We start from the raw sequence: 13,131 nt of genomic DNA on the forward strand, positions 1-13,131 counted from the left end.
AAATGGACTGAACAGGAAGTGTTAAAGATCGTTTTTAATTGCCCCACAATATGTAAAAAAAATATTAACGTTTCTCTTATTTAAGACAAAAATGACAATATAAATATTCTATTGATTTCTTGATCCTTTGCTAATTTATTTTGTCCTCGTTAATTTTTTTTATCTTCAGTCTCAGTATGGTTTTATATCAAATGTTCTTGTGTTGACAACTTGAAATCTGAATTAGACTGTGATTCTAAATATTTTTTTTTTAAAGTATTATTAAATGTAACGAACAGGTAGTTACATCTGATTTAAGAGAATTCAGTTTTATACTGAAATTAATATAATCTAAACTTTGAGAGTAAAATTAAGAAAAAAACAAACAGCCTGTATACCACCTCTGTCTATAATTTTATTGTTAAACTCTCTCTGCAGGTTTCTCTGCAGAAAGAGCTGCAGGATCCAGATCTGATACAACTCAAGACAAAACAGCAGAAGCTTTGGTTGACTGAAGAAAACAGCATTTTATTCAGGGGTTAAACAAACATGTCATGGGTAAAATAAGAAATATCTGAATGCACATTCATATAAAATGAAGAACATACAGATGTATTAAAATTCAGAAATCAGCTTTAAAAAAAACGAACAAACACAAATGTACAGCGTTGGAGAGGATCCTAAAAGTTTCCTACAGGAGCAGCAGTGGGAGGGAAGTCCTTAGTGGTTTTCAGATTACAGCAACCTCCCTCGGCACTCAGTGGATCCGCAGCAGCAGAGCAGAACTTTACCCTCCACACTGCCAACCTCGTAGTTGTAATCCCAGGTCAGTTCTGTTCCGGCCCGGATCCGCCTACACGGGGGGGGGGGGCACACAGGCAAGTCAGAACAGGACAAGAGCTTCAGGTATACAAACAGTGAGACAACAGAGTGCACTGATTAATGGATTATTATTTGCCTTCTTCTGGAGAGGTGGATATTTTTACTTCTGCACAAACATGATACTGCATGGGGTACAAATAGTGGTGTTAGAGGAAATCCATTGTCACTGTTAGTCAGTAAATCTGTACTGATGACGACAAACACTATTTTACTATGAAACAGTACACCACTCCCACAAAACACAATCTGAGCTCCCAACATGACACAGTAGTGCCACCCTAAGGTCATGTTCACACGACAGCATTACACACAGATAAATAACTAAACAAAAAGAGTAGGACTATCTTTTCAGTGGTGTGTCTGTGTAGTTGAGTTGCCAGTGCAGAGGGCAGAAGTGAAGGGGTTAAAGATATGTACCATCCCTGGATGTCAAGTCCTTACTCTTTACACTCAAATCCCGTCCACCCAGTTTTAATATACGTGCATTTAGGAGGTGGAATGGAACCAAAAGTCAAAAAGATACTAAAGAAATAAACAAAACCCTGCTCATCTTTCACTGCAATGCAATGTCATCCAAAACTGAACAAGCCTGGCAGATAAAATGAATTCAGAAATTCCCAATTATAGCTGACAGTTGTTGTGATGCAAGATTGCTGCACACTAACTTTCCGGTGTTGTTAGATCCTTCCTGGCTGTGATAAAAATAGCTGTGCAGTTTTGGCATCTGATGATTCTTCTAAGTTGTGAATCTATGAGTCATATCTACCCTGAAATAAAACACGCTCACATACGCAGCCTGTAGCATTATTTTTTGTTTTGGTTTATGGTCTGAAACGCCGGTAAAGATTTACATCGTTCTCCTGTGACAATTTAAAATGAATAATAGAAACTCACTTGCTGGCAAAGAACGCCACCCACGGGAATCGCAAATCATGCGTGTCCACAAACACATTCTGGACAAAGAGGTTTGGACTACAGCTGTGCTGTAATACAGAGAAGAGACGGTCATGAGCAATATAAATACACAGGAGATTGATTTTATCAAATGGTTAAACTGCGGTTTTTTGCTTACGTTGAGGTATCGCCCGAGGTTTCCCTCCAGCTTGGCATCAATGATGTAGCACGACTCCTCACCATCGAAGAACAGGCGCGAGTTTCTGTGGGAGCTGTCCCCGCCTCCTCCAGTCGGTCCCTGCTGCCCTGTTTTTCCTGCCTGACCCCCTGACCCTCCCCCGCCTCCAGGTGCACCTGTTTTCACCATCATACCGTGGCCGGTCTTCAGGGCGATGCCACGGGTGGATTTAACTGCCACCTGCTTCTTGGGCACACCTGAGTCAGAAGAGCAGCGGCATGAGAAAACCTGAAAACAGTCAAGACTGTTCATAAGCGTAAAGTATTCATCCCTTTACCTGGAGTAACTTTCTCTCTCTCTTTGTTGTCTATAGATCCAGAGCTGATGGTCTGCACATCATCGCTGTCTGAGAGAGTCATCACATCCTGCTTCTTCACCACTTCTGGCTTCACTTGACTGCAACAAACACAAATTCATCTCTTAGTGAATCATAGCTGATGTTGTTGATCGGTGAATTATTGCACAATTGTTATTATTGTACAATAAGAAACATTTCCCAAACCTCTTGTTGTCTCCGGATTCCTTTAATGGAAAATGAAAAAATTTAAAGTTATTGTTCATTATTCAATGCAACCATAGACCAAAATCTCCACTTTCACTATAAGTGCTCTTTCAAATATCTAAGAAGACAGTTCTTAACAGCAGTAGGACTATATTGTAATTTCTGTGAGAGACACGGCATTTTCTTTAAAAGCACTGTAACCACAGAGCTCAGTTCCATGAAACATAATTATTTCTTTATCTTTTTACTCACCTTCTTCATCCCTTGGCTCGTCAGCCAGGAAGCTACTTTGCTTTTCCCCGTCTCCTCGGGCATGGACGGTGGCTGCTGCTCATCGGTTCCCTTGACTGTCGCACTCAATTCATCTTTACTGTCTTGACTCCCTGGAGCGGGAAGGAGAGGGGCGAGTGTTAGAAGACAAAACTGATATTTCTTCAAAAATCCAACTTTGACATAGAGAAGTAATACAGAGGAAAAACTGGAGTCATTCTCTATTCAAAGTTGAGTAAGTGAGCTAAAACACACGATTAGGGCTGCAAAAAAAATGTGTGACTCCAGTGCATTCATGACGACATGAAGACACAGGAACAGTCATACAACGTCTACCAATGTTTAAAAAACTCGTACACCTGCTAATTCTGTATTGAAGGAGGTCTGTTTAACATCTACGTTCTTACATAAACACCTCAGATTTCTTGTAACTTTCTCCGTCAACATTGACTTTTCCCCTCCGAGTAACAGCCTCACCTTCCTTGTTGACCTTGACCTGACCACGTGTTGTGTAACTCCTCCACACAGAGCTGGAGCTGAAGTAGTTGTCCTTTACAAAAGTGTCGTCCGAACTGTCACTTTCATCTTCACTCTTTGAGTCTTTCTCCTCTTCTTCATTGCTTTCTCCTGATGTGCTCGGGCTTTTGGCTGTGACGGAAAAAAACAAACTCCAGGTGAAAATTTGTGTGTAGAATAAGAAATTAGCTGGTGTCAAACCAACAGATAAGATTGAGAATCAGCCTGGGTCGACTAAAGATCGCCTTGATCCCTCACCGGAGGATTTGGACTCTCCCTTCCCTGGCGCCACAGGGTTAGTTGATCCTAAAGCAGATGGTTGGATTTTTATCCTGGAAACGTCCACACCGCTTCCCTCGCTGTCCGAACAATGAGCCTCGCTCTCATAGCCCTCCTTGAAGTTTTCCACACTCTCTATGTGATCCAGATTGGCAAAATACTCATCACCCATTTCTAGGCCCTCTCTGTCGGCAAAGTCGTCTGTCAGGATTTTACCTGATAAAGTGGAAGAGAAGAGGGAAGACAGGGAATTAGTTACTTTTCAATCAAGTGACCTGCTGTGGCCCAAAAAGGAACCATTTGTTTTAGTGTCAGTTTCCTCACCAGCATAGATGCAGACAAAAGAGCCCTTGGCCACATCGTCCAGACAGCGGATGCCCCAGCCTTTGTTCTGGGTCTTGAAGAGCTGGAGACGCACCTGCAGGCCGTGCTGAACAAGCCGGTTAGTGCACATCGAAGCACAACATTTGCACCGCTTATTACACTCGTAGATCCTAAAGAGAGAAGAAGAGAGAACGGCTTCAGATGCAAGACAACCCAATGAGCTGTTACCTTCAACAGAAATTATCTTGTTATAAGGTTATGAGGGGTGAGAGAGAGAGAGTGTAGAGCAAACCCCTAATGAGAAGTGTGTTCAGTATGTGTGTATAAATGTCTGACCCTGTGGGAAGGCACTCCTCTAATCGTTTGTTCAAAAATCCGGCATTTGTGTTGATCTGCCCGCCTGGTGTACAACCTGTGGCCTGAAGGGTCAGCTGGTGGCAGGAGCATTTGGATCTGTATTCAAGAGACAAGGACATGACTTCAGAATATAACCACAGGAAGAAATCTGAAAAATGATGAGGTGTGGATGAGCAGCTTTACGGACTTGTCTCGACAGCCGTCAGTGCAATCGCACCCAACCAGGAAGTCTGCACCGGTGTTGATATATACTCCATCTTCAGGAATACGTTCTTTACCTTGAAAAGAGGAGACAGAGATCGATAAGCCTCACAGGGCTAATTTACGCCACGGTTTTTGAAAAGAGAAACAGGCATGGGGAGGAAATAACTTTTTTATTATACCAAAGATGAAAAGAGAAAAAGCATCCTGGCACAAGAACAAATTGATCTCCCCTTTGACTTACTGTAGTCTACTTTAGGAGGCGGAGTGGAATCGATCTCATTGACGCAGGACAGTGGGATGTCCTCCCTTCCGCCTGTGATGTCAGGAATGTAATAGAACGGCCTCTGTGGCTGGAAAGGACGGTCCACGAGTACGTAGGGGTCTAGACAGAACATCTCTAAGAAGATGAAGTCACAGTATGTCTGGAAGAGGTAATGTTGGATCTCTCCCATGTTACGGAGACAAAGCCCACACGGAGCCTTGTAGATCACATGGAAGGACATCTGAAGAAGCAAAAGGTAAACATTGTCATTTAATTTCCAGTTTCCAATGTATACGTGCGTGGAAAATATGGGTACATGTTTATTTATATATATATATATATATATATATATATATATATATATATATATATATATGTATTATATATATATACATATATATATATATATATATATATATATATATATATATATACATATATGTACCATATTTTCCACAGTGGTCTGGATGTTCATGTTTACCTTGCGGTTGACTTTGCGTCGTCCTGTCATGCGTCTGAAATCGTACAATAAAGGCATGAGGAGGGGGTTCTTTCCACTGTGCAGGTCAGGTTTCGCCGGCCGGACACGATTCAGACAGGCAGGCTGACACGTGTGAGCCATGTAGAAGATGCGGTCCGTCGGGGCCCGGTACGAGGGATGCTGTGGGATGCTGGCCACCGCATGAATCATATGAGGGTGGACGGGAGTGACAGATAGCACCTGTCTCTGAAACGCTTGTGCGAACGTGGCCGTAGGAGTATTTGGAGAAACCAATATTCTTCCACTACGGATCAACAAAGGAGGAAAAGAGAAAGATCACAAGTTTTTTAATCCATCTAAGCAGAGATCACGCTCTATGGCTTTTTTCGGTAACATTAGCAGCAGTTCGTTGGGTCATACAAATAAGTTGAACTCACGCAGGCGGGTTGCTGGGACTCAGGGAAAGTGACTGCATGACTTTGGAGGCGTGTGTTCCTCCCACCCCAGGCACAAACGGGGAAGTGCTCTTCTTTGCCATCTGATGTTTATTGCTGAAAGACAGCGAGGAGAGAAACAGACACTCAGTCAATATCAACCGTCTCCACTTACTTCCTCTCCAACCACAGGTTGACAGCTGCACATAACAGTATAATTCCATCCAGAGAGCATTGAAGTAATGCGTAGTAAGAGAGTTGATGTTTATGCCCATTGACACTCATCATTTGACGGCTCACTTCCCCTCACTTCTGCATAGTCTCTTTGCATAAACATGTGCTTTTTAATTTCATGGTCTGACAGGACTTGTTGGAGCTACAAAAAACTGAATCAATATTTTACTTAAACTCATCAAATCACCAAAACGACTCCAAATAACTCGAAATAATTTTGCAACAATTTGATATGTCAATGATGTTGGCAAAAGCATCAAATAATGAAGGTTTATGTGGATGTTAAATGAAAAAATAAATATTCTTTAAAACTAATGATGAAGCTTTAAGTGAGTAAAGTAATACTGATCTTATTCTGACTTGCCAAGGTAATTTGGTTGCATACAAGACATTATTCCATTAAAAGGTTAATACTTCCTCAGCTTCAGCTTCCCCCCCCAAAGTATACACCTTTAAACAATGGCATCACTCACTCGAAACGTGGAGACTGTGCAGGATGTGGTGACTGAAGGGTTGGTTGAATTGGTTGGATTGGTTGGATTTGTTGAATTGGTTGGATTGGTTGGATTTGTTGGATTTGCTGGATTTGTTGAGTTTGTTGGATTGGTTGAATTGGTTGAATTGGTTGGATTTGTTGGAACTGTTGGATTTGTTGGATTTGTTGGATTTGTACGGGCTGTTGGGTTTGCTGGGTTTGTTGGGTTTGTTGGGTTTGTTGGGGCTGTTGGGGCTGTTGCAGTTGTGGACGCTGTTGAAGTTGTGGTGCCTGTGAAGGTGGACTCAGTGTGGCAGGTGGAGCTTTGACAGGAGAGGCTCCAACAGGTCCGTCACTGGTGTATTGAACCACTGGGCCTTTGCTCCTCAACGCTCCTAGAAATAGAGGAAATGGAATTAAAAGATGGCCTCTTACAAATGTGTAGTTTTCATATTTTCTTCTTTTGCATAATTGTACAATAGTACAGCATGAATGTTACCCATGTTGGGTCGTGTCCTCTGCTGGCCTGCCAGCTTCTTCTCCTGAGTGTTGGCTGTGGTCATCTTCAGGTTGAACATTGGCTCCAACCTGGTGGACCCTCTATAGATCCACTCACTTCTCTTATCATCCTGATCAAACAACATAAGAAGTGAATTCGCTATCAACGGCTGTAACCAGAAATCTAACATCATCCAGTTAATTGGTTGAAAGCTTCATGTGGATGAATCCGGTCACAGGGCAACGTGTTTAATTCATCTTATTTCTTCATATTCTAATGCAGACTTACCAAAAAGAGGATCTTGACCAAGCTGCCATCCACGTCCTCCACTTTGCTCTTCCACCAGGTTCCTTCCCACTCTGTCTTGATGATCTGGTTGACCTTTAACAGCACCATCGGTCTGCTGGGATAAGCAGTGATGTACTCCTCGATGAAGTCTCGACACGATGCATCCTCTATGTCTTCCCAAGTACGCTTTACTGTCAAGGCAAGAAGGATCTCGTTGTTCTATTCATCAAATTAGGTATTTATTATATTATTATAAGTTTTTTATTAATAATACACTATTAATAAAATCATTTAGAGTTAATGCAAATTTTGACAACAACTTTTACAACTGCTCATTTGTAGAATTTATTGGACTTCACAGGTTAAAAGAAAGTGGAGAAAAGCAGCGAGTACTCACATGGTCGACAGACAGGGTAGAGCTCAGTTAGCTTCACGTATGAAGCATAGCCATCATCAAAGAATATCAAAAACCTAAAACATATATAACAAAGATAACAACACGAGTCGGATCGATCTGTTTGCTGGAATTCCATAGTTTGACCTCAAGTGAGCAGGTACAGGTCTGTTTTTAAGTGTAAACACAATTCTTTAATAACAAAATTTAAGGAATCAAAATGATTATGCTGTGAATTGTTTAGAAATAATTAATATGGCCAATTAATTAAAATATCAGATGTTTCATATTATCAAATATCGATGGAGCCCCGGTCAACATCAGCCAATAAGACAATGCACCACTCACCTCATGCGGTTCTTATTGTTGGGCATCTCTGCTACGACTCCAGCATAGAGCCACACCAGGTTGCCGTCCTTGTACTTGGCGACTACACGAGCTCCGACATACAAACTCTCCAGTGTGGGGTTATATTCGAAAGCCACATGATTTCCAGACAGCAGACTCTTTCCTTTATCAAACTTCACTTTATACTTGAATATACCGTTTCCTGAATTTAGACAGATGAGAAGATTCAATGACAGAGCAGAACAGGAGAAGATGAGCAACTACATAGTTGATAAGAGAAATAATCTAGTTGAATATTGACAGTGGAACATTAGAAACATGGTGGAGGTTAAAGATCTGGTCACACACCAACAGGGTTGATAGCGACGAGGGCGCCTCTGTGCCACGTCTTGGTGCGTTTCTTTCCCAGAATGGTCATCCCGACGAGAAGCTCACCCTCTGTCACATTTGGGTTAGGCTGGGTTATGGAATGAGATGGGACCTGTGATACAAACACTGCTGGCACCGGACTCTGAATACCTGCAGGGAAGACAAAGTACACACCATTTACTATTAAATACATGATACTTCCAAACAGTTATGATGCATCTAATGATCATACAGAGTGTGAGTGTGAGTGTGAGTGTGAGTGTGTGTGTGTGTGTGTGTGTGTGTGTGCGTGCGTGCGTGCGTGCGTGCGTGTGTGTTCACCTAATTGGGATGAAAGCTGTCCTGGAGGTCGCAGCAGAGAAACACCTGATGAAGGCTTGTTCACCATTTGGACCAACTTCTGCACCTGCTGAGAGGTTTTCTGCAGAGCTGCAGACGCCTCTTTTAACTGGCAAAATAAATAAAACACAACAAACATCATCATCTGCGTGTAGTGAGCAGTGTTTGACCTTCATGCATGTGTGAAGGAAACACTGTATCCATAGTTTCCCTTATAAGCATTTCAGTCAAATAAAGACTGGAGCTACTTTGGAACTACAGCTGCTGAAGTCGATGATTGGATCAGACACTGTTTCCAGTCAACATGTGTAATATCTTACATACTACTATCTGAATTTTGCAAAAGAAACATTTGAGAAATAAAATGTCATGGCGTTACTTTGATATTCTCAATAAACATAGGGATATGAGAATTCATATGCAAGCTATTTTCTCATTGTAATTCTGAGCATAAGGACATTAACCAAATACATCAATTAATATGTTATCCTTAACTGTATTTCTTTAATTTTTTACATGTGCTTTTATGTTGAAATGCAAATAACATATAATGTACTATATCTGTACTATATCTATGTTTATTTGACTTTTTGCATTTTATTAATATTATCATTGATGCTCAAATGTCCACTTTTCATAGCTGTTGTATTTAGTTTAAAAGTAACCTTTTGGGGGTTCGGGGGGCTTACTTGCATTTTTTTGTGTCACAATAACTCACACATAAAAACGAACATTTAGAAACAAAGTGTACAAGCAAATCAATATAATTAAGTTTTCTATTGTTCTCACCGCCGCATCTTTGCCAGGAGTCCCAGAATTCTTTGGAAGAACCACTGAAACAGAGTAACACAAGAAAAATTAATACATAGAAGCACTGAATGATAAGTGTTCTCCCAAAAAAAAAAAAAATACACGACTTACAACAGCCAACAGCAATGACATCATCATCATCGTCATCATCTATTTCAATGACCTCAGAGGACAACAGCCCTCCTCCACTACCCTCATCGTCTGAGCTGTTGTCTCGGTACACAAGACCATTCTTTTGGTAGGTCGCCTTCACCAGCTTCTCACACTCCAATAGGGACCTGAAGAAGAGTGGGGGGGGGGGGGGGGAGGGGGAAATGTCAGCCAGTAACATTTACTGTCAAGAAGGGATGCAGCATCTGGTCCAGTGGATCTGCATCGGCACTTGGATCAACCCTTTAGTTAAGAAAAACCACTGGTCTCATGTTACCTTCCAACAACAATAACTGCATTCAGTTTCATGTCGAGAGGTCGACTGTTTTTTAATTTGGAGAGAATGAGACTGATCCTCTTTGTTTGGTTAAGACTCAGAGTTCAGGTTTTCAGTTTCTGGATCAGGAGAAAACAAATTGGCTCTATATATATATTCTCATATACACACTGTTGCTTAAAATATGACTTGAATATTACAACAGCTGCCAAGTAATGATCAGTCAGTGTACTAATTCATTTATCAAGTCATTCTTGCGTTGACTTTAAAAATCACACCAATTCTTTTCATAGCATTTCCAGGAGTTTTCATATAACAGACACCTTTTTGCCTCATACTACTTAAACTTAAAAGAATGAAGTGAATTTCATATATTTACAAAACATGACACACGTGGTTAATTCGCTAGAGACAAAGAACATAAAATTCCCCCATACATAAATATATGAAATAAACAGGTGAATTCCTACTCACTTGTTGGTGTCTTTGAGAAGTACCTCCGTTACTGCCCCCTCTTTCTCTTTTTGCTCCACCCAATCTTTCAGCTCCGTCAGCTCAGCCTTTTTCTTCCGCACGATCTCGCTCTGCTCCACAGTCTCTTCAATCCACTTCTTCAGCTCATCCAGAGAAACGCCCAGTTCTTCCTCCAGACTGGGGTCCCAACCCTCCACCTCCATCCTGGGGAGAATCGTGCAGGAGCAGGACACGTAAACATCATTTTAAACAGATTAGGACACAAATCTTAAAAGGAACAGATATTTTTATCACCAGATCTGATCATATTTAGCATTTTACCTATTGAAAAAATCTTGAGTATTTTCTGCCTGTATTTATCTGACCAATCACTCAGTGATATAATTTGAAGAAATATGTGAGATTATATGATTTCACCACCTTGAGGCTTTTAAAATCAAGAAAAGAAGAAACTGAGAAAATCCTAACAAGGTTGATCACAAAGTTTTACTTTTCATACACATTCAAAGAACTTGATCTACCTGGATGCACAACACTAAAACACAATTCATTGTAAAATTCCACAGCCCAACTCCAAACATTCACAAATGACCATTTTGGAAGATACATATTCCTTCAGGTGCAACTCTGTGGCTGGTTCAGACGGGTTTTGTTCACTGTGCATTCAGTCTGATGGTCAACATCCAGAGTGAAGGGTTAACACCCTTAAACCTTTTCTTGTAGAAAAGCAGGAACTTGATCCAGGCGAATAGAGAAAATATTAACAGAAAGAAATTAAACAAACTATTTTCTTCTGCACCAGGCAATTACATCACACATCTGTCAAACGACGTTCAATTTATTTTAAACGTTATAATAACCTTCAGGAAGACTGGAAACACTGCAGTACTGTTTCAATATAGTGTTTTTTGATATAGTATTTATAAGGAGTACCAAATAAACTGTCAGCTCCAAGAAGATTAACCTGTGAAAACCATGATCATGTTTGAAACCAGCTGTGGACCAGGCTGCACATCTCTGCAAAACCCATACAAACACACACTGACCTGTTGTCGTTTCAACATCATCTGCAAACACACACTAACTTTAACCATCATCTCATCTCTGATCCTGGTACAGGTTCATCACCTCTGATGCACACGCTCCTCTGCAGTAGAAGAAGTATTTCTACATCTAAGATATAAAAACATGAGCCTGAACACAGCCTGTAGTGTAGCTGCGAGAGTGTGCAGATGAGATTAGCATGCTACTTAGCACAACAAAGGACCACCTGGAGGCCAAAGTTCCGTTAAGTTATCTCGCTAACTACACGGTTAACAAGAGATCTTCCACCCTGACCCGCCACCGCTTCACTGACACTTCACCGAGACACACACTAGTAAACAGCAGCTAACACAAACTAACACAGGTCAGAGCTGGATTAACATGTTAGCCTAGCATTAGCATGGAGAATGTATTATCTCCAGAGTAACTGGTGCATTTCATCTGGAAAACAAACAACTGCAGGAGATTCTCCGGAGTTCCTCTCAAACACTCATCACTCAGCGCAGCCGCAGCTTCATTCCGCGGCTCGTCGCTCACCTCTCGTCGCTTTCCATCTCGTCTGCTCGCAAATACAGCTAGCTAGCAAAGGCTACCTGCTAGCTACAAGACGGTGCGTGCTATGCCTCACGGGGGTAATCGAGGAGGGCGGTGTCATCCGGCGCTCTTAGGTTCTGTGAAGGACCTACAAGCTCCACCCAGCGGGGTTACCCAGGTTCATAAAACTAACGAGCGGTTCAGAGCATGTTCTTGAGCCTGAAAATTGTCATCACTTCACAAACACTGGCAAGGAGAAAAAAACTGACATCAGCTCTAACACACGTTTCAAACTAATATTAGAGATCCTTTTGATTCAGCACATATTAACATAAAGATATATTCAAGTTTTTCACCACTGCTTAATTGAGGCTTAATTCAAATTAATTGTGGGAACATTAATTAACCAACTGTTCCATTTAAACACAGTTTGTGTAATGTGAGGAGGTTCTTTACTCCAGGATCTCATATAATGTGTTGTGAAACGTTTGCCTCTGTTAGATAGAAGTGTCCACTTATTGGGGGAAGCCACAAAAAGAGTTAAAAATATATAAAAGTAATTCATCAACAATTTTAATCGTTCATTGACTCATTATAAGTGTAATTGTTCAAGTAAATAAATGGAGGTTATAAATCCTAAACAAAAACACAATGGAGCGAATTTTCAGTTCTTTAATAACTTATACTGATATTTTTAATTAATTTATAATTGATAGTGAATGATACTTATACTAATAATAATAAAACTGATGATCATAGCATTATAACTTATAAACGATTGAAGCCACAGCTTTAGAAGATGATTCATGGAGCACTGATAAACTGACACTTCCTTCAAAACTTTGTATTTTGGTTTTAAAAAATAATGCAAACGTTGCAGAGTAATTGGATGAACATCTGATACATCTTTCCTTGTGTGCAGTTATTAGGAGCTGATGTTTGAACACTTCAGTCTGGAGTCTGTTCAAGTCACAACCTCTATGAACCAAACTTTTCATTATCCTTGTCTTTGTAAAACTATGCTAATTATCATGCTCATTTAATTATAAACTAAAAACGTCTCCCTTAAATTCTTTTTGATACTGTTGTTTACTTACATCATTTGAAGATACTGTCGACAGATTTTCTGTACAAATGTCAGTTTAGTAAGAGCTGTTGAAAGTCACAAGAAAAAAGTAAAATATGTAGAAACTCATTTAAATCATCTCTGCTGTGTGAGTAGATGCACAGCTCCTATAAGAAGATTGTCCTTGGTCCCGGTCAGTCGTCCATCT

The 13,131-nt window shown here is 40.7% G+C and overlaps 1 protein-coding gene across 1 annotated transcript; it reads right to left on the minus strand.

Annotated features, from left to right (window-relative positions):
• Positions 1 to 380: 380 nt before the first annotated feature.
• Positions 381 to 11,923, minus strand: setdb1b (SET domain bifurcated histone lysine methyltransferase 1b). The gene is made up of 25 exons (XM_061081786.1): positions 11,861 to 11,923; positions 10,280 to 10,483; positions 9,490 to 9,656; positions 9,358 to 9,401; positions 8,551 to 8,677; positions 8,209 to 8,379; positions 7,861 to 8,062; positions 7,516 to 7,589; positions 7,119 to 7,309; positions 6,831 to 6,960; positions 6,330 to 6,726; positions 5,626 to 5,739; positions 5,189 to 5,492; positions 4,687 to 4,948; positions 4,429 to 4,519; positions 4,221 to 4,337; positions 3,885 to 4,054; positions 3,540 to 3,776; positions 3,243 to 3,413; positions 2,748 to 2,878; positions 2,496 to 2,515; positions 2,271 to 2,389; positions 1,934 to 2,190; positions 1,756 to 1,844; positions 381 to 832 (listed from the first exon to the last, which is right to left on the minus strand). Exons 1-25 carry the CDS (start codon positions 11,875 to 11,877, stop codon positions 715 to 717), a joined length of 3,924 nt encoding a protein of 1,307 aa, XP_060937769.1. The 5' UTR covers positions 11,878 to 11,923; the 3' UTR covers positions 381 to 714.
• Positions 11,924 to 13,131: the final 1,208 nt, after the last annotated feature.

This window comes from Limanda limanda, chromosome 11, assembly GCF_963576545.1.
Source record: "Limanda limanda chromosome 11, fLimLim1.1, whole genome shotgun sequence".
Classification (NCBI taxonomy): Eukaryota; Metazoa; Chordata; class Actinopteri; order Pleuronectiformes; family Pleuronectidae; genus Limanda; species Limanda limanda.

Coding starts and splice junctions, on each gene's coding strand:
- setdb1b (XM_061081786.1), bottom strand. Junction 5,740..6,329: donor GCACAGTCTCCACGTTTCGA/GTGAGTGATGCC, acceptor GCTGTCTTTCAG/CAATAAACATCAGATGGCAA. Junction 3,777..3,884: donor TTTTGTCTGCATCTATGCTG/GTGAGGAAACTG, acceptor CCACTTTATCAG/GTAAAATCCTGACAGACGAC.